This window comes from Sinohyriopsis cumingii, unplaced genomic scaffold (genome assembly GCF_028554795.1).
Source record: "Sinohyriopsis cumingii isolate HCF-2022 unplaced genomic scaffold, ASM2855479v2 utg001603l, whole genome shotgun sequence".
Classification (NCBI taxonomy): Eukaryota; Metazoa; Mollusca; class Bivalvia; order Unionida; family Unionidae; genus Sinohyriopsis; species Sinohyriopsis cumingii.
The window spans coordinates 55,347-80,975 of record NW_028316025.1 but is presented as its reverse complement, the minus strand read 5'-3'; the positions used below and the strand labels follow the sequence as shown (position 1 = coordinate 80,975).

Genomic DNA, 25,629 nt, shown 5'->3' with positions numbered 1-25,629 from the left:
GTCAAAGTTTACCTAAACAACTGTGTAAAAACTAATCGCTTCATCATCTAGAATTAATAGATCAGCAGATTTCTAGGTTATACATAGTGATCAGCCAAATGTCTGAATTCAAGAGTATCAAACCTTGAAGTGGACATACGTGGAGACAAATAATATTTGTTCTTACTTTGAATCCTTCATTTCTTTTTATGAGATTTGTTCTTTGTAAAACAAAAGAGTAAATAAAAAGCAAATAAACAAATACTGGAAGAAGATGCCGAAGAAAGAATGAAAGAAAGGCAAAATATAGCTTCTTAAATAGATACAAAAGGAAAATCCTCTGGCGTCATTCAACCTGCAAACAATGACAATTTCATTACAAATTCGAATTAATACAAATTACAATCATTGGCACTACAAAAAAGCTCAAAAATCATTAGCAAATCAAAAACATTCATTTAGGTCACTAGTAGTGCATGCACGGACAGGAACCAATATTTGAACGTGGATTTATACTTGACACGATTTCGCCAATTATTTTTCCATATCAATGAATTAACATTTAAAAGCATGTCCAAGTATGGTCGATATTAATAATTACAAAGTCAAGTATCGGAATAAAAAATATAGATTTTAAGACTGATGCAAATGTTGGCTGTTTAAATTTGTTTCCCTAATCTATTGCATCATTTCAAAAACAAAAATGCCGGATTGTATTCTAAATATGAAATTATCATCTTTCCTAGGCGAATACAATTTTATGCCTGAACTTACATACCGCGTCGTTAAAAAATAATGACGTAGCGAATATTGCTCTTTACAACCTGTGTTAGAAGAATAAAAAGCACAAAACTGTAACCATATATGTATGTCGTTTAGTTTTCAGGTCTTACCTCCATATGCGTTTATAGCAGGAACATGAAAAAACAAGCAAAGTCTGCATTGGCTACAAACAAATCTGAAATATTACATCAAAAACAACCCATCCTAACAAACCAGACCGTGGTAGCCAATGCTTGCAGATGGCTTAATCGACACAATGACCTGAATGAATCGGCAAAATATTTGTTGCAATGCATGATTACACTGCAATCTTTCCTCCTTTATTGGTCCCGGATGCATTTAACGCCTAGAGTATAAAAACCTTTTCAACCACCTGCGATTAACAACCCGACGTTTGGAGGGAAACAACTTCAACATGAATCCTCTAAGACTAATGTGTGTGCTACTGTTACTATATGGGTTTCTAGAAACTGACAGTGTTCCAGTTAGCGAGGTAATGGTTGCTTTAAGGAGTATAATGTAGTTTGTATGTAAAGAAAAGTATGATTTTAGCTATAGTATAGATTCCTCAAACAAGAATTACGTGTATGTCTTTTTATTCTGCTTGCATAATAGAATGTGTTACTTTACAAACCATATAATCGTACGAATTTAATCTGCGTTTGATCTGCTGACATAATAACCACATGGGCTAAATTTGACAGTGGATACAAGATAGAGAGTTCATTCAATCTAGCTTGTGACAATAGAACATTATCTTTTTTAAAATAAAGATGACAACATTGATATAGATACATATAATGCTAAATGACGTATAATTAAAACTGATAAACATTATTGCTTTACAGAACATTGTGAAGGATAGCAAGTTGGACAGTAATAGTGAGTATAGCTTTAGTCTCTTCTTAAGTGAATCCTTCAATTCTTTTTTCGCGATATCAGCATAACTAATTATATATAACACATTATATATATATATATATATATATATATATATATATATATATATATATATATATATATATATATATATATATATATATATTGAATCCGATACGTTAATGTGTAATATAAGGGATGGCAATTTAATTGCATTAGATGATTTTAGTGATAATGAATTACATACGTTGATTATAGATACTCATGGTACAAGGCAAACTCGTAAAGCAAAGGACAGGATCATATTAACTGATTATATATATTTCTCATATACACACGGTTACATTTCCACTTTCTCCTACTGATTCCCATAATGTTATATTAGGTCAGGAAGGAAAACATTAGGAAAGCCTCTCTCTCTCTCTCTCTCTCTCTATCTATCTATCTATCTATCTATCTATCTATCTATATATATATATATATATATATATATATATATATATATATATATATATATATGTGTGTGTGTGTGTCTGTATGTGTGTGTCTATGTGTGTGTGTCTGTGTACTTTCAAAACAAGCATGAGCTTAGGTTACATGAAAACAGAAGGCAAGTTCCCCAGAAGAATTAAAATTTTGGGTTGTATAAACCATGCATGGTTAGCATTGACCGAATAATTTCTCATATGACTGATTAACATTTGCTGTACAAATCATTAGAAAAACTTTCCTGCGTAGAATTGTATTAACGCTGAAATTAAGCGTCCACGAATACCATGTATTTCATTCAGCAAAAAGAAAGTGACATTACATTTGAGCATTGATGAAATGGGTGCTGAAAAACATTAAAGATGTTAATGGAAACTCCTTAGACGAAGTTGATGAACGATTATCAATCTTTCGTACTTAAATGTGGAAGAAATTTAAAGATTTACATTTTCTTCCAAAATCTTATTATTGTATCTTCTTTTCTTATTGCTGTTGATATTATCGTTAACAACTTGATTAAAAGTGACAATAGTTTCAGCTGTTTTCGTAATTATTTATTGGTAAAACATTGAATCATCACTAATACCGATATTGAACATATGTCAAGGTTAAACGTTTGCATAAATATCAAACGTTAGACAGGCCTTAGTTAGAAAGGAAGTGTTTCTGACTCAGGTATTACTGGCTCTGATGTGTTATATTTGAAGGGCATAAAGCATTGAAAAGGCTACACAGTTGAACCACAGACTTATATATTTAATACATTCAAAAATACTTTTGTAGATGATTAAAAAATATGAATTCTCCTCTTGTTTAGAAATAAAACTAATTCAGTATCAATACTGGGAGGCTTGCATCTGTCCTACTTAAGGTTAGGCATGTTATAAAAAGTTGCCATATCATGTTTACAGTGGGTCAACGTTTGACCATATCATACATACAATGCAGCATTAAGTGATTCAATAAACCACTGGCTAAATAATCGTGATGAAGGAAAATGTATTAAAGTTTCATTCTTACCCTACTATTATGTTAATAATGTAGTCTTGATGCATATATTATTATCATATGATGTTACAAAACCCTAAATCCGTATGTTTACACCTCTATAATCTTTTACAAGCTGTAACTCTCCAGTTCATTTTAAACACGCATATGCAAATGATTCTCCAAAGTGGTTCAAACCAGCAGTCTTCAATATTTATGTATGTGTATGATGAATCACGATATGTTAGCCATAGGGATATTATCATCGTTGACGTTAGAATAAATGAAGATTTCCAATGAGCTATGTAATATATGTAAGGACATGTACTTAATTTCAATATAGCAAAACCCAGTTAATGCTTATCTTCCTTGCACAACGATCAACCAAATGCAGAGAATTGTACCTCTGAGTAAATGTTATCGAACTTAACACTGTTAAATGTGCCATTACGTTTATGTATCCTTATTAATAATACTTTATCTTCCAACGACTTTTTGACAAACTTTGCAAAACTATGTAAGAAAATAGGAATTTCAAAAAGGTTAAAATACTTTATCTCGGACCAGTGAATCCGAAAATTGTACAACACAATGGCTTTTCCACATATTATATCTTGATCATATTGTGCGTATAAATAATGAAATCTTTTTGCATTAAGAGATGGCACAGGTTACGGAAAAGAGCTGCCATGGTGATGTTAAATTTCAAGCATACTTTAACACACCTGATTCATCTATTTTCAACACACACACACACACACACACACACACATATATATATATATATATATATATATATATATATATATATATATATATATATATATATATATATATATATATATATATATATATATATATGTGATGTGTTCTTGCACATGTATAAGAGGGGTGCAAGTTATTGTCAGAACGAAAGTGAATGAGAACGGTGGTTTGTATTATTAACTTGTTTGACGAGATTGTAAAATGAAATGTACCTGCACCAGCCTACTCTTTCCGACAGCGATAGAGTCAAGAGGAACATAGAGAGTGAAATGACAGAATACCCTAGGTCAGTCGTGCAGATATTACAAAGTCAAAGTATATGGGTACATAACTAAAACAAAGACAAACGTTGTGTTTGATGCTGGCCACTTTCGTGACTTTGTATTGAACATAAATGATCTTAGTGAACCAAATATTTGCTATGTATTTACAGCAAATCATAACTATGTGGACAAAGTCTATAGCGTAAACGTGCTAAGAAATTGAACAACGAGACATAGCATATAATACAGATATTTTTTGAGGCTGCAACCGCCATAAACAGAAATACAGCAAATAGAGCTTGCTGTATTTCTGGCAGCCACAAAAGGAGGGTGGGGAAAAGAACAAAAATGTCCAGCATCAAAGAAAAGATAAATGTTGATCAAAATTAAACCGATGAATTCTGTATTGTACTCCCCGCTAGTTAGGATATATCCAGCATGTATGGAGGATTGGGAAGAAACTTTAAATTTCTACAGAACAAAGGAAACACGTCCGCACCCCATAAGGAAATTGACTCAACTGAAGCCACAGTCCTTATCAGAGAGAATCCCTCCGCGCGTTGCCGGAGCGAGAGTATTGCGATTGGCTAGGCAGAACACGTGATTAAAAGCTTTAAATATATTGGCCCTTGACAGCGCGTTACCCAACAAATCTGGCGGGAAATTGTAGACCCAATCACACATCCCATAAAAGTCCTTACGCGAGCGTAAATCGTTATACATACATACATATATATGTATATATATATATATATATATATATATATATATATATATATATATATATATATATATATATATATATATATATATATAAGGATGCCTGTTAAAATCAATATATATTTTTTAAACTCTGTTCTTCTTTTCAAGATCTTAAATAATATATCATCAGAGTATCGTAGTGCCTAAATCTTTGGTAAAAATCTTAGCACAGGAGTATAGAGCTGAATGCAAATATTGAATTTCATATATGAACTGTTTAGATAGAGAATCTATCAACATCTTATGATTGCATCGGACGGTTTCATGGAATATTTTCCAGCATGATTTAAGAAGCGCCTATGTTTTTATCTACCAAGAAACTGTTTTTCAGTAGATATTTAACTCGGAATCGAGGTGTGAGATCACGTGGCTTATGTAGACGGTATATGTGATGTTTGTTTGAGATAACGGCATGTTAGTCGTGTATAATTGTGTCGTTTTAAATTTGTTTTGTCTTATTCAGATGTTGATCTTCTACACTTTAAATGAGTATCCCTATATTTGTTGTACATTTGTATTAATTGCAGTGATAACTGACTCTTTGTTAATTATGTTTGCCTGAATAAATCAAGGATAATATTATTAGCTTTATTATTGTTATTTCAGTTACACAGCAGTCAGTTGTATTTGTATTTCCAGACTGAGAACTTGACATGCTGTTTCCAATGACAATATATGTTTCCGTTTTCAGAAGAGTTATATTTAAATGTAGTCAGGAGAGTTCGGGATGCCGAGCATGACCAAGAAAAAGGAGATGATTCACAAGTGCGAGATGGCACAAGCAGTGAACTTGATTCTAGAGAAAAGGCCGAGAAAGGTAATACAAATTGTTACATAAATTTAACCAAAACTACCCTTTAATTATTTACCACGAAACTGTCGCACATTTATAAGGGAATAATTATGAACCTTATCCTTAGTCACCTTAATGAACACCCGACCATATACTATATATGACGGAAAAGGATATGTTGCATATATACAAGTAGCCTGCTGTCATTACGTTGTTTTCATAACTTACATAGGTCAATAAGTTTTTCATCAGGACTAGTCATTGCTACTGCTGAAGTAGGACAAGCATGAAAAAAAGAAACAAATGAAAATACAACTGTTATTTGAACTAAATGCGACCGAAACCGAGCGCAGAGCAGCACACTAAATTATTAGATTTGATATTACACATGAAGATTTGTAACTTGTGTAACATCATTAAATGAATTATATATTTAATAATACACGACACAATCAAACTATTGCATCACCTAATGTTTACATATCGTAAGCACTAATAATTATTTGAATTATTTTATATAAAAAAAAAGCCCCATCGCGAATAGCATGCCATGCTAAAAGAGGAAATGTTAATTTCAATAGTGCCATTGATAGACATCATGGAAATATAATCAATAAACAATAATTTTACAAACGCGAAATCTAAGTATATGAAATTCGTTTCAATTTGTTCAGCAATTTTCTCATATATATATATATATATATATATATATATATATATATATATATATATATATATATATATCTCTGTGTGTGTGTGTGTGTGTGTGTGTGTGTGTGTGTGTGTGTGTGTGTGCTAAAATATAGATGGATACATCGATAAAAACTGTTAGGTACAAGGATAAGTTGGTATGGTCATATGTTAGAGTGACACTTATTAATATTACCTATCTTAACGCCCAAATGAAAACGAATCGTTTGCTCCGTTTTAAAAGAAAACAAGAATTAATTATTTAGTCACATTACAAAAATTAAATTAATTATATTTTGTAGCATTCTTAACTCATATTAATGCATGTTAATTGTTTTAAATATGACCAATACATTGAATATGCTTCTTAATTTACACGACTAATCGCAGTAATCGTTTTCAGTCTCAACGGCGAAGTCTTCGTCAGGGATGACATTGACCATGATCTCATCAACAATTACAAATCCGCCGACCACGAGTTCGTGTTCAAAAGGTAATTTTGTTTCATGAGTTGTACGAAGGGCACAGATCATTACATGATGTATTGTGTTTCATGATCTATTGTATTCCATGATGAAAAATTTCATGACGTTTTGCATTCCATGTAATGTAGAATTGAGATCCATCATCAAAGTCCAAACCTATAATTGTAATAGAACAACTTAAAAACATGCATTTCATTACCATTTTACCCTTAAACAATGCTAGTTTGTTATATCTGATAATTTCTATAAAATTATTGTCTGGTACTAAACCATTAAGAATAAATCATTCTTCTAAGGTATGATTGAATGCCTAAATGCCGTTTTTCAAATCAAGTCTCTTAGGATTATTTAGCAAGCGGATGTAATACTTGATCTAGATCTAGTTTGAATACCTTTCTGATATTTTTTGAGAGAAAATAAAGTAAAGAGGCTCAGTTAACTATATTAGAAGGGACGTTTTGGATCAACTTAGTATAAGTAGTTTGCTTTTATAATGTTATTTATATAACTACTAAGATCTGTTGGTTGTCCCCAAAGGTACGTTTCATGACGTGGATGTCTAAGCAGATGATTGTTTTCGGAAAGTTTGTAATGCATCTGATTTATGTGTTTGATACAAATCAACCTGAATTCGATCACAGCAAGAAGATCGATTCAGTTCATAAATTACACCATTTATGATCCAATGGTTATAATTAAGCATCAAATGTGTAATATAGATCCGAATTTTTATTTAATGTATTAAAGTTGTTCGTCTTTACGGAATTCAGACTACTTTTGTCTTCTACTTAAAATGGAGCCCATCTATCAGTGCATGTTTTCTAAATGGCTTATTCTTAACCACGAAGGTGTCAATTTACTCATTATAGGTCAGTTTGAGCACTGTTTTAGATTGGTATAGACATCTCAAAGAAATGTAAACCATCAACAGTTTTAACGAAAAATAAATTGGTTAAGAACTGATATTTATTTTGCTTCCGTAATCTAATTTTCGTTTTTTTTTTTTAAAGACAAACACGTCATACTTGATAAATCCTGAATGGCATGGCTGAAGTTGGAAATTTCTAACGAACGAAATTGTTCTGAAATTGACATTAATTATTGCAATACACTTATATCTCTGAGACCCCCGAAAGGATGAAAAGCCAATAACTATGCCTGGAGAACACATTCCGTTAATAGAGTGTGTTTTATATTTATATCAATATCATAGCTTTCTTTGTGTGGACTGTTCAGTGGTATACCTGAAGATGAACGTAAAACATGGCAGTCACAATTAAAGAAACCTGGAGGTAAATAAAAATGAACTCATTTAACTTTTAGATGTGTCTCATGATAATTTATATACGTAAATAATATACAAACGAGTATGAAGTGAATTCTGTATTTAATATTAAAAAAGCGCAAAGATCATCGTTTTTTCTTTCAACAAACTGATTACAAATTGCAATTCATTAAAAGTAGCAACTAATTCGTTTTCCATGACTAAACAACTTACGGCGTTTACAAAGTACAGTTAGAGAAAGTTATAATCTGGATAGCCAGAATGGATACATAAGGAAAAACAATGGGGTCAGTTGATTGTTCTAAGCGTGAGGAATGACATTCACGTATTCAAACATGCAAAGGATTTGGGCATGTTAACGGACCCATTACTGAGAGAGAGACAGAGACAGAGATAGAAAGAGACAGAGAAAGAGGAAATATTGAACTAATGGACTCTTTATGTTTTCCTACTCCTTTCAGGATGTATGTGCTTGAACGTGGCATTGTAAATTTTGCTTCACTTTGAGGAGGAAAACCAAACATTGATGCTATACCACCACACTTGTGTACTGTCTTACTACATATTTCTTGATTTCTATCAGCAGGAGTTGATACCAGGACACCAAGTGGTCGGTGGACAGATGCAAATGGCTGCATTATCCCTACTATAGGTAAGTATGATTCCTGAACACTTTTAATATCTCGTTAAATATTGAACTATCATTTTAGGAACTTATTATCGTATGTACTCATATGGATAGGTCAGGTTAGAATCAAACATAGCACATGCCGCAAATCTATCTACCCTAATAAAATGAAACTATTATATTTTACGATAATGCCCTTTTACACCTCATGTCATTTGTTACAGTGTTAATGAGTACATTTCCAACAGATATAAGAAGTTGAAGGGAGATATTATTCCTTATGTGCTTCTTAGCACATGTCAGTTTAATATATTTATTTGAACGTATAGTTGTCCACATCAGTTGGGAAACCGACACTAATTGTTGTAATATGGTGATTTGCAAAGATAGGCTTGTGTCAACGAAAATGCCAAGTGATATTTACATAACCAAATTGTATTTTTTCTTTTCACTTGATCATTATCAACTCGTATTGATGTTATACCGTAGTCACATGTGGAGGAATAGATGTCCAATACGAGGTAGAATCATACGAAGGGTGGGAGACGATGTTAACAAATATGTCATGCAGATTGTATATATAAATCTATTATCTTTTTACATGCGGACGAGTCTTTACAAACATAATTGATTTGTTTTTGGCACGTCAGTATGGAATCAATCATGCGTATAGAGACATATAATGCTTATCATTTGCGGTAAATGAAAGATCATTACATTCTAGCTTGTCCAAACTTTCAATGTCCACATTAACGTTACGAAGATATGACTCTTCTGCGAACGAGAAAAGGTGACTTCAGGTCAAAGTTTCTTGCAATCGGTTGATGAAAAGACTAGAATATCAAACTCATCCTCTTGCGTTGTATCATCTATATCAGACAATTCAGGAAACGTGAGGCTTAGATCTATTTCATATATTAGATAAATAAAGATAAGCAGAACTGTTATGAAAAGCATTGCAGAGATAAAACATAAGGACATCAACAATTTACATTCGCACATATTTTATAAATCTCCAATGACTTATGGACTCTTTTATCATGGTTGATATCCATTATTCTCTATACATCTTGCATGTGTCCTAAACAAGATATCATGCATCATATAAGATGCTTAAGTCACATGTAATCGTTTTAGGACAAGTAAACTCTTTAAGCACAAGGCTTTAGAAACATATTGTCTACTGGTGGCAGTATCATATTCAAACAATGGTTTATATTTATGCATTGCCTAGGTAAAATTATATTATGGATTATTTTTCGACACAAGAGTTTTATAAATTGGATCATGTTCACCCTCAATCTAATTATAAATTGCATGTATATTGGTATGACCAGAATAAAAGGCTTCAGTGCATATACACGATATTCACCCTTGAAGTCTGTGTTGTGCAGGATCATATCAAGCAACATGTTCCCATATGCATTAATTTATATCAGTTGCATTTACTCTCAGTTTCTAAATTAATTAATTGAATAAAACGTTTGCATCATATCGCCATTTTGTAATCATTACACTCATTTCTTTTTTACTATGTATTCTCAGACGTCTGCCCTAATGGCTTTGGTTACTACCAACACATCAACCCTGAGAAGTTTTGTCAGTGTGCTTGGGGAACCCTGAACGTTATGCCCTGTGCACCTGCGACAGCATGGGATCAAGCCATTCTCACCTGTACACACGCATGCTATCAACAGATTACAGGTCCACTTCGCATAAACATGTGTTTAATAGGAGATGAAAGAAATAATAACATGTGGAATCGTAACACCTTTATGAAAAACTGAGAATCAGCATTCGCAATAAATTCAATAGCGACTGTTGATTCTCAATCATTTGCGTATCCTTGAATAAAATCTGATAGATAGATAGATAGATAGATAGATAGATAGATAGATAGATAAACTAGTAAAGGGATATTTTTGATTTGTGACTGCAAATTGTTCTTAAATGATACTTTTCTGGCACAGTGAGAACTGTCATCATACAAAACGTTGTTGCTTTTTTTAAATAGTTTATTTTATGAACTTAATCCGTTTCATGAAAAAAAGTTTGTTCCAGGCATGATTAATAAAATGAAATGTGTTACCAGTTTACATCAGTAACCACTTGATCTTTTTCCAGACTCAACAGCATCATCGTCGGAGGGTACAACTGCAATTTCAAGCAAAAATCGGTATTTTGCTCTAAGTCGATGCATCTGGGAAACTGATAATCAAATTGTTCATCAAATGACTTGTACATTTGGTTCATGGTTTTGATACATAACAGCAAAATTCGATCAAGTCAAGATGAATTATAACAGCAAGACACCAAAGTGATTAACGCGACAAAATTCCACTATCTTTAATACCGTCTATTACATAAAGTACATATTTCATCCATGGCTCAAAAAGCAAAAAAAGACTTATATTAATAATATTGCTCCTTAAAGTGTACATTTTACGATATTAATCGTGTGATTCAAAATTAATGATGAAACACTCATCAACGTAGCTGAGTGTAACTTTCTTCTACGGGAAATAACTTTGAAGTTATTGTTTCCCAGAGAACTTGTAAAATTTCCCCTTGTATGCACCTTCAATTACAACATACCTGTAAATCTCTTCTGTCAGATTTCCCCATTCTCTTGCATAAAATGACTTCCATTCGTAAATGACACAGCTTAAGATAGCCTTAATTAAAAAACGGTATTAAATATTCCATTCAGATCTGAATGAAGAATTCAAAGCATTACAGTTGTGTGTTGTACCGGAATTAGTTTTTTTCGAAACGCTTGATACGTTTCATGAGTTCTGTATAAATGAGTTTAGCTCTATTATTATAATGTGTTGTTCAAACTTTAACTGCAGGTCTCCGTATAGCTCATGTAATAGGACATGTTTTCTAAATCATTTATGCTTAATCCGTAAGCTGTTAAATTAGCCAATATTGGTCAGTTTAAAAACTGTCTTAGACTGGTATAACTACCTTCAAGTCATATAAACCAATAAAAGCTTTTGATGAAAAACAGTCGGATAAGTGCAAATAGCCATTTTGCTTCCGTAATGTTTCCATTTTCTTCAAAGCTATACACGTAATACTGGAGGAATCCATACGGATATAACTGAAGTCGGATATTCCTCGTTACCGAAATTGTTTTGAAATTGACACTATTTATTGCAGGTCACATATCATGGTTATTATTAGATCATTTTAAGACCTCTCGCATATATTGGAGTCACCTTAAGGCATGGAAACCCCAAAAGCAACATTATTTTAATTGCCTGCATTTACTATTTTAATCAGCTTCATAGGAATCACTGTTTGGACTCCTCAAAGGTACACAATACCACCCAATAAATACGAAAACACATTAAACGAAACGTGAACGCAAATGAAAGTAAAATATAAGCTGCTTACGATAATTTCAATATATAACTAATATCGAAACAACTATGAAATCCACGAGAAAATTAATATTACAAAAACGCAAAGATCATTCTTTCTTTCTCTTGAGCAAATTGTTCTCAAATTGCAAGTTGTTTTATTGAAACAACTTCGCAAAAGAAATTCAGTCGTATTCTAAGACTAAGCGGCGTTTTAAAGGAACAGTTACAAAATAATAACTTGGTTAACCAGATTCGTTATACTTAATTACTGGATCAAATAGCAATGGGGACGGTTGATTGTACTAAGCCTGAGGAATCGGACTGATGTACGCAAGCAAGCAAAGATATTGGGTTCGCTTCAGGACCAGTTTTTGAGAGACAGAGAGAGAGTAAGAGAGACAAACGTTGAAGAACTATGAATTACACTTTATTTTCTGTATCCATTCATGATAGATAATATGAAAAGGTGCATTGTAAATTGCTCTAAATTGTCAGAAGGAAGACCAGAAATGATGATTTACAAGCATTAATTCTTTACTTGTCCTGCAATAATTTGTCTTTATTTCTATATGCAGGAGTTGAACCCAGCAGAGCTACTGGTTGGAAGACAGATACAAATGGTTGCATCATCCCTATTATAGGTACGTAGGATTTCAGAACATTTTTCATTGTACAGTGAACTGTTTTGCCCTCAGATGTGTTCGTGAATCAAGTTAATGTATTCTTTGAACATATAGCAGGGCACATCAGTTGAGAAAACGATTTCACGAGATATGCATATGTCAACGAACATATCTGATTTTAAGCAATGAGGAATGTGGAAGCAGAGTTCACATTGCCATGATTACCATATATAGTGTTAATATTTCATTTACCTGATCATCACTTGCACCCCATGACGATAGTATACATAAGGTTCATGAGGATACGTATATAAAAAATACGATGTATAATCATAGGTACATTGCTGGGAAGGATAGGAGGAAAATTTTACAAATCAATCATGCAGACTGTGGCGATATATCTCTGCTCTATTTAAAGGTGCCACTGGTGTTTGAGAGGACGTGTAATTATAAAGATAACGGCTTTGTTTTCTTGCAGTTTAGCATGATATCCAACACGCACAGCGAGAATGGTTAAGAAATTATTTTGCTTCTAATGTACAGTCTCGTTCAACCGAACTTAGTCTCCATATAAATCACAAGACGCAAAAAGGAGCTAAAAATAGCAAAGCTTCTTGCAATCGGTTGATGACAAATCTAGAAAAGCATCGCTGTCTTATCTGTCAGGCAATTTAGATACATCGAATCTCAGATCTATAATATTTATTGAACATGCTCAAAACAGTAATTCAATTTACACAAGAGTCATTTGTCTGAACCAGACGTTTCTGTTTATGTAGCAATCGATCAATCATGACTTTGCTCTTTGCCTCAAAATTTCAAACAGCAAGCAACAATATTGTGAAGCGTCTTACATAGCTAAAAACTAAAGGTTTCAGAAACTTACACTCCCACTCATTTTATCAAAACCATAAAGACATTTACATCAAGGTTGAAGATATTTATTTTGTGTAAATTTTGTATATGTCCTGAAGAAAAATTACCCATGCATCAGACAAGATGCGTTAGGAACAGGCAATTACTTTACGACTAGTAAATGCTTTAGACTCAGAACTTTAGAACCCTGATACCTCCTGACAATATTACCACAATCAGTCATAATACATTATAAACAGGCGTTGCCTAGCTATCATTATACCTATGATCCTTCCGATTAATTGCTTGAATGAACATTTCCCTCTATGTCGTCGTTATTTAATAATTACACATCTATTTTGTTTCTCCATAGACTCAGACGTCTGCCCGAATGGTTTTGGTTACTACCAAAACATCAACCCTGAAAAGTTTTGTCAGTGTGTTTGGCGAATCCTGTACGTTATGCCCTGTGCGGCGGGGACAGCTTGGAACCAAGCCCTTCTCACCTGTGCACACGCAAACGACAGACAGCCTACAGGTTCGTCTTCACATAAATATTGAGTGATTAGAAGATTAATTAAGAATTAAAAAAATAGATCGTAGAATCCTGAAACGTTTGTGAAAACGTGGGCTTACAAATTCACACGAAACAAATTAACAACCCTTGGTTCTCAATGAATGGCTTAATTATGGTTTAAATATGATAGATAGACAGATATATATATATATATATATATATATATATATATATATATATATATATATATATATATATATATATAGATAGATAGATAGATAGATAGATAGATAGATAGATAGATAGATAGATAGATAGACACATAGGTAGGTAGGTGAGTGGGTGGATGGGTGGGTGAATGGATGGATATATAGATTGACAAAAGGAAAGAAATTTCTCTGATATTTTAGGATAAACTTCGTGTCGAGGTATGTTTTTTTCTTGGCACAAAAGAAACAAATTAACCGAACTTTTCTACTAAAAATCATGATGTTGGCTAATGTTCTTTTTGTGTTAATGCAGAAAATATAGTTTAAGCATGATTAGTAAGCTGAAACTGTGTGAAAATTTACACCAGGTACGATTGTATTCTTCCCTTCTCTTAACAGTTAGTTCCACGCCAGGCACAACTTCGACCAGGACTTCAAGAACGACTATATATCAGTCGACATCAAGCAAAAATGGTATTTTATTTCACCGGTTGCATGTATGACACTGACCATCTAAATGCGAATCACGTAATGTATTTCGAATTGTATACAATGCATAACTACCTATGAACAGTCTTCGAAAGTAACAAAACAACATTAACTAAGAGGGTTGATTTCGTTACTTATAGAAAGAGGTCTTTATAAAAACGGACATCCCTGGCTCGTGTAAGAAATCATGTATTTTCCATTTTATAAACGTGACTTATGAAGAAAGATCCAATGCGGTAAGTGGGTTTTCATAACTAATTTATTTACATTCTCACAACATGTTTATTGCAAAACAAATATCCACTAGGGGTGAATCCAGAAGATCTTATCCACACTGATGCACTGTCCATGCTAAATGTAGATAAACGTTCGTAACAGTCTTTTGAAATATAATATTTATTTGATGCTAGTTAATCAAAACGTACAAAACTTGGTGATGGTTAAGGAATTCATTGTTTTGGCAATTGAATTAACGCGATAACACATAGAGAAGACTCGTAATTGTGTATTTCATTGTTATCGGAAACAAGAATGGCTACATAGTGCCTAATTAATTAAAATAAAGTCCCTTGCCTAGAGACCCAACGCTGCCGGACATCTCTGCCTGAACAAAGCAGGTTTCGAATCGACACATTCTGGTCGCGAGTTTGACTCAATAAATAACATAGAGAAATCCGCTTACTTTAGATGCACCTATCACCAAATTTGGCCCATGCATGCACATAACTTTGTGCCATTCGTGCGCAAAGGAAGTGTCATTTCCCGCATTAACCATATAAGAAATGAAAATATTTCAAAAGAAAGAAAAATTGATATTAAGATTATATTGCTTGTATATTACTAGCTTTACGATATTGATCATGTAATAAAAAAGATAATTAAACGTTCAACAGAGTAGTAGCGTAACAATTTCTGCAGGAAACTATTATTAGTACCTTTCAAGCCGTAAAATCTGTCATTGCACTTATCTTTATTTAAATCACATCTGGTCATACAGGACACACATCTGTTAATCTCTTCTGTTCTTTTCCCATACTTATTTTACCTATATACAAATGATACCTGAATATTAAGATCCTTTAGTGCAAAATGGTAAACCTTTGTGAATCCAAATGATTACTTAACGTAGTAAAGTTTTCCTTCATAAAGGAAATCCGTTTTATTGAACACGTTTCACAGGTATGTTGCGTCTGTGTTTAGCTGTATTCTACTGTTGTGGTTACACTATAAGGACGAGGCGTGTATGGGTTTAACTATTGTTTGCTTTCTAAAAGGGTTACTAAATGTCAGTTTGATCGATGTTTAACATTTATGTATGCATATATATTAATGTAATCAATAACTGGTTTTGCAAGCAAAGAATTGGGCAGCATCCATAGGACGTTTGCTTTCTTAATAATGTCTCGTCTTTTTTCAAACACTGTACAACTCCTCGGGGATATGGTTGAAGTGGGAAATACCTACTTAACAAATTTTCTCATAAACGGTCGCCTATGATTTTCTGTAATGCTGTTGGTAGAGTTACCATGTGGCTATTCGGAACACCGCTTTCATAATTGGGAGACATCGTTGACGAATGTCACACAAATAACTTTATCTAAGTGAAAAATAACAAAATAGCACAAGTCTGTGGGTATTCGAATGTCATAATATTATCCTTATTTCTAGGAAGATGGTAGGTGTTACTGTGGTGATTCACATAGACACGACTGAGGAAAGCCTAATTACCGAGAAAAACCAATAACCGAAATGGAACATAATATAAAATCAATTATTAGATCAGATATGTAATAATGATAATGATACCTTAGAGGTCGTGTTCTAAAAATTATAAAAACTATATTTAATGTTACCAAGCTCAATGACCATTTCCTTTCCATGGCAATGTCATCTATATAAATGATAATTATTTTTATTGAAATGAATTGATTAAAATAGCTTAAACCTAGATAATTATCTACGGTAAAAAAAACAAAAAAAAAAAAACAGTTAACAATGATTTACACTGGTTGGCCTGTAATTGCTAAATAGTATATCAATGCTGACTGGTGTGTATAGGAAAGTTGTTAATATTATTAATTTATTCCACATACAAATATGATGAGGATATTCATGGTCCGCTTGCTGAAATCCAGCAAGAGGAAGCTGACTCGAATTGTTAACACAGTTATCAATTACAGCTATGTTCTTTAACTTTTCAACGTATGTAATGTTGCAGGCTGTATTTAATTTTAAGCTGGTGTTTTCAAAGGGATGCATGAATGATGCTACACAAACATTGTAACTTCTTTCATAATTTTGCGTTACCTTTACCTCTAGAATGCGATTCCGGACAAATTGGTTGGAGGACAGAAGTAAATGGCTGCATCATCCCTGTCATCGGTATGTAGGATTCCAGAAAAGTATTTACCATACCGTAAAACGCATGACTATCATTTTAGGAAACAATTGATTTACGACTGGAATAGTAATCATCTTCATTTGAAATAGGGACCACACAAAATTGGCAATATAAGGAAACATGAAGCAGTTAGTTCACATTGGGGGAGGGAGAGGTCGTCCGCACTCTAATGGATGGGAAAGGTTAGAGCCTATTATGTTATAATGACTATTTTATGTACTAGATTCTTGTTGAGCATAATAAAGATTACTACTCTAACATATGTGTCTATAATAAGAGAGACTTTCTGTTATCTTATGTTCACCAGGGCAGATTATTGTAACTGTGTTTACACATATGTGTGCGTCCTTCAGTAAAATTATCTTGTTCCCTTAAATATAGTGATATTAACCATTTGAGTAACGTTTTACACTAGTTTTGTTATGAACCGTAAAGAACACGGTTGATCTATAATCCTAGATACAACATTAGAAATGACTGTAGTTGGGTCTCACAAATGATGCCTGTTATAATTTAAGGGCCTTCATTGGTAGCTGAGTGAACGGGTCATTACAAAACTGACGGATTTGTTTACTTGCAATTCAAGAACATATCCAGCATTCGGACACTGTAAATTTAGGCTAGAATTTTTTGCGGAAATGAAATATCAGTACATGTGTATTGATCCTAATTTATATTGTATCCAGTATAGCTGTGATGAAAGGACTCTTCAGCTAACCAAACAATGTGTTTTAGAAAGTAAAGTCTTACGCGATCGGTTGATTACAGCTCTGAAGCTTGTTTGTTTTATATCCCGTAGCAGATGATTGAAGAAAATCGAGGTTCAAAATTATATTAGACTCTAAATATGCTTTATCTGATCCTTTATTTTCATCTAAGGACCACTTGTGAACCATGCTCTGCTAGCGTTATGCCTTGCATGAGTTTGCCCTCATAATAAAAAGTTAAAGAAAAGCATCCAAATTATGAAAACGCTTACACATGTTAAATTTTATAAACTGTCAAGCACAATATTTAAATAACACTCCAATAGGCAGATATAACGATTTATGAACATGGAGTCCTTGGCTGACAGCACATTGTGCATTTTCTATGCACAATATAAATCAGTAAATAAATGTTGTTTTGGTATCGGAATGATTTGTAACAAAACAGATGTAAATACTTACGGATTTTACAAACGCCTTGAGTCTATAAGTTTATGCTACGTAAGATCATATCCAACAACTTCTTGTAATATGTATGGGCAACATCATAAATTCACTTTCATTCCAACGTTTCGAAAGACATACTTCTTAGCACTATGAGTAGATGAATGCGAATTTAGTACCACGTGATCATTGTTTAATAATTACGTTCGTAACTATTTTATTATTTATTCAGATATCTGCCCTAATGGCTTCGGCTACTACGAACACATCAACCGTGAAAAATTTTGTCAGTGCTCTTTCCAAAAACTGTACGTTATGCCCTGTGCACCTGGAACTTCATGGGACCAAGCGATTCTCACCTGCACACAAGGCAAATATCAAGAACGTATAGGTACGTCTTCAAAAAAGCTACGTGTACCAATGCATCCATCCATACATGCATACAAGCATGCATACATACATACATACATACATACATACATACATACATACATACATGCATGCATAAATACATACATACATACATACATACATACATACATACATACATGCATGTATGCATGCATGCATGCAAGCATACATATATACATACATAAATACATACATACATACATACATACATACTGTCTATGATAATGCAAAAGTCCACTTAGGTGTGCCGTATCGTTCATTTCCAAAAAATTGTCAAGATATGCCTGGTCAAGTTACTAGTAGAATTACTTATGTGATAGGGTCAGTTTTCGATCATAATCCAAGCACCACCAGTAAATTGTTCATAGTATGCCTATAGCTGAAGTAATAAAACTAAATTCGACCACTTTTCTTTGCGGCATTTACTCGTGCACAACTCGCAATCATTTGTGCACGGCATCAGCTCCAACCTGGTGAAGCACAATGTGATCTAAGTTGCTCTTTCCGTCGATGGTTTCAAGTCAACAGTCTGCTCTTAAAGAGTAGATATGAGCTTGCCTTATTTGCAGATGACTACGCGTTACACATGGACAACATCATTAAGTACCAGAGCTGAAACTATCGTCAAAATGTATTCCAATGATGACATAAATAATTCGTTTCAAAACCACCCGGTTTATCGTGTCTAAGTTTGCGTTTAGTAGCATAAACCCCAACCTAGTCCCACCCACTCAAACAGCACTGGGTACGATGTGCACTCGGTGATGTAAATATAGTTACACCTGTTATTTACAGTTTAAAAATTTGCACAACTTTGTGTGCGGGTGCAAAGTCGGATGCAGATCAAAAGGCGTTTAAAGAGAGTGTTAATTTCCCAGTTTTTATGCAAGCCGAGTATAATAAGTGGTTTTCAACAGATATCGTAAACCACTCCCTCTTAGTTGAGCCATCTGTCTGCCCTCCTGGTTTCTCGTCATATGTGGACCACACTGAACATCTTTTGGACATGACATCGTCCTTGTGCGGTCAACCTTGTCCGATGGGGCCAGGCCACTGACTCTGCATGTTGCTGACCGTGTAACACACTGTGAACTACTGTCCACTGACACAATTCCCCGGTCGACTGTGGGCTCTGCACCTTGCTGATGATGAGCACGTACTGCACACGATAATAATAATAATAGCAATAAACGACCGTTGAGCACAGTAGAAGTTCTAAGACAAAGCAAAGCAGTATCGCCTGAGTACTTTTTCGGTTCGATGCGTGGAACGTCTCTAATAATTATTATCGAGGCAACTTGTTTATGAAACACGTCGCAAAAGAAGTGGAAAATTGTATCTAATTACACTTGGACACTTTGGTAAACAAAGGATCTGCTGATAGTGACCGCTTTTAAACACCACGTTGTTTATCGGCATGCCGAAATACACGTCCTCTGTTCTATAACCACTAAATGACAAAGAATACAAAACAGTGTTCAGAGCAATCTGATATATTTAGAATTTCGAATTTTTTATTAAATCGTACGGTTCAGTTAGTTGCTTGGTAATTTTGCATTTCGCTTCTTCCTTTCAGCTCTTGAAATTACCTTCTGCTTCCGGTAATAGCATGAGCAAAATGTGTAGCTCACAATCATAGACCTAACCAGTTATACATTTATGCATTTTACATCTTATTTACTCAAACAATATTCCAGGAAGCTGTTCTATCGGTGATTTAAGGACAACGGCATCTGGCGATCTCATGGTCTGCGTATATATAACGAACAGTGCTGGTCAAATTGTTCGCGACTGGAAATATTGCGGCAAAAACGAAGGAAGTAGTCCGGCGAAAGAGAATGATGGAATTACATCCTCAACAACGAGGTCGACCTCTGGTATACCTACAGTAACAAATACCACACCATCGACAACAAATTCGACCACAAATAGTAAACCGTCAACTACAAGTACAATCATCAACACGTCTACATCAACTAAGAGTTCTACAACAATTGTCACTCCGTCGACAACGAGTTCACGCACAAACACCACCAGGGGTTCAACCACAAGTGCCAAACCTTCGACAGAGCGTTTAAGCACAAAATGTAAGTTTATTGTTCCTTTTGAATGTAAATGTTTGAGTGGAAGCGTGTTGCACTATTGAATTGGTAGGATTATGATGCATACAGATGATTGCGTCTTTGGAGATAATCAAGATGCAAACATTTTATATATTTTAATTTAGTTTTTTTACACTCTTAAATTATTCTTAAATAATATCCACCCACTGCAATCATACAACTTTGAAAACCGTTGTGTATACTTACTGACCACTAAAAACATACAACCAAATTTCAAGTACTAGTCTAGAACGGTATAAATAGAGTTGTGCTATCATATGATGACATACATGAACAAATACATGTGCGCGCCCATTCTCCAACGCATCATGCTCAATTATAAAAGAATTAAGGTATTTACATTCACCAGTATATGAGGTGATTGACATAACAACACAAACACGCCATCAGATGACTTAATACCCATCAAAAAGTGTGGCAAGAATAATGAAAATAATAAATAATGTTTATGGTAATATTTCAATTATCGGGCAAGTTATTTTAAAATTATGAACGATTATTCTACCCCACTAGAACAATCACGGAAGGATATGTCAAAACTTTGAAACAGTTGAGTGCATCTGCAGACCTTTCCATAATCATATAGCGATGTTTGAAGTTTTATATCTAGGTTCGATTAGGGGGAGTTCTACTTGCTGACATGATCATTTGACACACATATACAATCGATTATAACACTGATAAAACATATTGATATCAAATACAGAGGTTCCATTAAAACTTATTGCTTGCGAGGATCCGATACCTGTTGTTACTAGTCCAAGGTAAAAACACTGACTCATCCGTGGTGAAAGCAGCAATCAACTGCTCAACATACATGAAGAGCATACCTTCCAGAGCATAAGGAGTTGTCCTTTGACTAACTTCGTCCATATACACATGCACGTACGCTGTTGCTGATAAATCTCACAGACTCATACCAAACACAACACTGGGACACAATCAGGTAGGGCAATTCATGAAAATCCCATGGATATTGATTCCATGTTTTGAGAACTATTATTATTATTATTAATATCATTTTTATTTGCAGTGCCCACCTGTGGCTCTGCCCCAAATGTAACTGGATTATTAGTCGTTACCCCCGGAGCAGCAAATGCCAACGATAAGAAGGTTTACAGATGTAACAATCCCGACGAAACGTTCCCCAGAAATGTATTTAATCCCGATCAGTGTCCAGTTATAACATGCCTGCCCGACGGCACGTATGATAAATCATTTAACAGCAAAGCCAAGACGTGTGAAGGTAAAATGACGAAATAGAATATTTATAGAAGAGAGAGAGAGAGAGAGAGAGAGAGAGAGAGAGAGAGAGAGAGAGAGAGATGGAGGGTAAACATAATTGTATTGACTTGTCATATGGAAAGAAACACATAACCTACATAATTCATTTTCAATGCACAGTTGCATAAACTAATGAATAAATTGATGATTAATTACGAGAAAAACTTGTGTCATTTAAATCCTCGGAGAGAAAGAGAAATCGGCGTTGGAATACATGATACACATATTTACCTAGGTATATTACAGTTGTTAAATCTACATTTTGAGTAATTTTACCTGTGTTTATACATGTATGGCCCTGTCAATGAAATCGATCGATTTATAAAATTATACGCGTGAGGTATAATAGACTTATTAAGACAAAATGATATTCATTTTCGATCAAATCTTTGATAACAAGGTCATAACAGTTTTATGTCGTTCTTGTCCAGCATGCCTACCTGTCTCATTGTTTAATAAGTGTTAATAAATTGCGATAAGAAGTGCATTTAAACATATCATTTAGTTATTGTTGTTGTTGTAGAGTTTAACGCCATTTTTTAGCACACGATAGGCTAATACATGGTGGCCAGTATTACTGGTGGAGATGTTATGGCAGTAATCCGTAACGGAGAGCGCTTTAGACCATTCGGCCACTCGGGGCCCCATATCATTTCGTTGGACAGTGCGTATGCACGATACAGTTAAAACGCTTGTACAAGTATCATTATTCACTGGGGTGAAGTTATGTTAGAGCGTGAGAATAAAGTGTCACTCTACTGTTAGAAATGGAGTTTCCCTCTTCAGGTCAGTCAAATACGTACATAACTCAGACAATGTCAATTTACTATACATTCATTTACTTCAATAAAATGATCACAGGAAAAGAACAACACATGGGTCAGCGAATGTATGTGATGTTATCTTCTGCATACTTGTTTTATTAAATTCTTTTCCACTTGATTTCATTGATACCAACTCTAGTTTGTTGTATCTTGTTTTTACATATTTTCCATTTCTACCATTTCGGCTTAAATTTTCTTATATTGATATCTAATGGCCAGCTCTTCCGAATTCCCCACCCGGCGATGACACACAAACGTCACCAGGAACCATCACCTCTCCAGGATTTGATGGGACATCTCCGTACAGATCAACAAAGGCAAGCTACCGCTGGAACATTGTAACCACAGGAAGTCAAATCATTTTTAATATTACTACTTTTGATGTTCGAAATGGAAACAATCAGTGTAACAATGGCGACAGGTTGGAAATATTCTGTGGATTCAAGGATAGCAGTCGGTAAATATCCGCTCATATTGCTTATTAAATGCATTTCTCTGCCTCTTTTCCTTCTATTTATATGAACCATGTGATTTCTGAATCAAAATCATGAACAGCAATAGCAGTGTTGTGATGTACGTTACGATTATCATCATCGTTGTCATCAGTCAGCAATTGCTTTTAGGAATCGAATGTTTGGCATTACATTGTTAGTACATAAGCAAGTGAAATTTTGTTCGGTTTTCAGCGCATATTTTTAAGATAAATCACTCTACTGAATACGCATATCTTGTGGCTCAACAGCCCATTCTTTCTAAAAACAAGGCTATTAGACGCATTTATTTAGATCAGATTGATGAATAATCTCAGTGAGCATAGCGACCTTTTCGTCACAAATGCCATTCTAAGAACGCAATATAATCATCCCCTAAAATCATTTATACAATGCTTACCGTAACTCTTTAACGTAAAATCTGCTTTATATAATTATCCACATTTAGTTGCAGAGAGTGCAATAGTCCTGACGTTCACTATAATGATTGATGTGCCAATCTAAGTTAAGTTTCATTTAAAGCAGTTACAAAAATGGCTTGCAGTCAACGTCAGACGTCATATTACGAATAATGAAACGGTCTTAGCAATTCATAGTGGCAAAACGTTGTACGTTGAAGGTCGACCCATTATGGCCAAAGAAGTAAGAGTTTTAGTTTTAGTAATACAAGTGTGGTAACAAAAGAAACAGCAAATGAAACTTGCAAGACCAAAATGCAACTTTGCTGCCATTTCGCAATTCATCCTATGGATAGATAAATGCTACAGAAGAGTTTCTTTGTATGCAAAAAAAAAAAATACTCACTTCTATGTCTCCAATACAAATAGTATTACTTGGTTTGTTGGTTGGTATGGCTTTAACTCCACTTTTGCAAGTATATACTGCAGAAATAAAACGTGGGAAAATCACAGTGCGAACCACTGGTCCAATTAAAGCTGCCAGCAAGTTTTCTCGCATACACAAGTCAAGGGATCTCGAGACTAGAACCGACGCGAACAAAGTTGAGATATTAATATGTAAAATCGAACCTATTGGATCACTTGACCACTATTACTTTATTGCATCGATTGCGTTCCGAATCTCTTTTCGTTCTGTATATCATGAGCATATTCATTCTATAAACCACGATACGTTATAAAATAATAGGATAGATGTACGTCTCACGAGTAAGTCTCTCACGAACTCCTAAATCTAAAGAAATAACATACATTTAATATTTGTATCCTGTAATTATAATAATTAGCAAAGTCATAGTTGTACTTTGATTATGACAGAATCAATCACAGATCGCAGATTTCACAACCCGTTATTTCAAAAGTGAGATCGGTGACATTATTTGTTGCTGCTTCACTAAGCGAATCACATGCAACTCACATACAACGTTTTCATATGGATGGATGGATGGGTGGATCTATTTGTGTATGCATGTATGTTTTACATTCCAGAGAATTCAAGTTTTGCAGTGGTTCAACACCTGTGGAACGCATTAGCTGCAGTGTAGGATGTGCTGGAGTTGTATTTGTGGTGGATAACAAGACAACGTCGAAAGGAGTTGGATTTTCCTTGAGCTGGACAAATTAATTGAATTCCTCATAGCTGAATATGTTCCTGATGTAAAACGTACCGGTTTTATTACAATATTCCCGGTATCTAACTAGAAGTTCAGCAATTTATTACTGAAATAGTATTGGGCGGAGGCACAAGCAAGTTTCGATTCAAAATTGTTCATATTAAAAAATGATGGCTTCCGAAATGATATGATCATTAAAGTGAAACATAACCAAAACAAGCCTGATTATATTTATATTAACTTTTAGTCTCTTGTTCAAATTATCTTATGGGTTTTCAATGATTAAAGTGTGTTCTATTTCATCGTCTTATGTTCTTACTATATTGATTAAATCGTTCTATCCTTGACAATAAATAAGATATGTGTGTGTGATAATTATTAATTATATCATAGACAGTATCACGTTAATTGTAGTACTATTCGCAGGTGCATTTAATATAAAGAGCATTGGTAAAATGGCTTAGTGCCCTATATGATCCATTAGCCTTATCAAAATGGTACTGTGAGTAATGGCATCTTTAA

At 34.1% G+C, this 25,629-nt stretch overlaps 1 protein-coding gene across 2 annotated transcripts; it reads left to right on the top strand.

The window, feature by feature from the left end:
* Positions 1-1,139: 1,139 nt before the first annotated feature.
* LOC149771884 (uncharacterized) lies at positions 1,140-25,407 on the top strand. 2 transcript variants are annotated; one of them, XM_089948098.1, is made up of 15 exons: positions 1,140-1,255; positions 1,611-1,644; positions 5,599-5,724; positions 6,794-6,883; positions 8,747-8,812; positions 10,334-10,492; positions 12,735-12,800; positions 14,011-14,175; positions 14,763-14,837; positions 17,172-17,234; positions 18,637-18,795; positions 20,513-20,902; positions 21,972-22,184; positions 23,266-23,503; positions 24,983-25,407. In XM_089948098.1, exons 1-15 carry the CDS (start codon positions 1,178-1,180, stop codon positions 25,116-25,118), a joined length of 2,058 nt encoding a protein of 685 aa, XP_089804224.1. In that variant the 5' UTR covers positions 1,140-1,177; the 3' UTR covers positions 25,119-25,407. The 2 variants fall into 2 exon arrangements, with proteins under 2 accessions (XP_089804224.1, XP_089804223.1); XM_089948097.1 differs by having other exon boundaries at positions 8,744-8,812.
* The last annotated feature ends 222 nt before the right edge of the window (positions 25,408-25,629 follow it).

What these genes read in the sequence shown, in the direction of transcription:
- LOC149771884 (XM_089948097.1), top strand. Translation starts at nt 1,178, where the DNA reads ATGAATCCTCTAAGACTAATGTGTGTGCTACTGTTACTATATGGGTTT. An exon ending in ATGCTATCAACAGATTACAG is followed by an intron (nt 10,493 to 12,734) that starts GTCCACTTCGCA and finishes TTCTATATGCAG; the next exon opens with GAGTTGAACCCAGCAGAGCT. An exon ending in CAAAGCCAAGACGTGTGAAG is followed by an intron (nt 22,185 to 23,265) that starts GTAAAATGACGA and finishes TCTAATGGCCAG; the next exon opens with CTCTTCCGAATTCCCCACCC.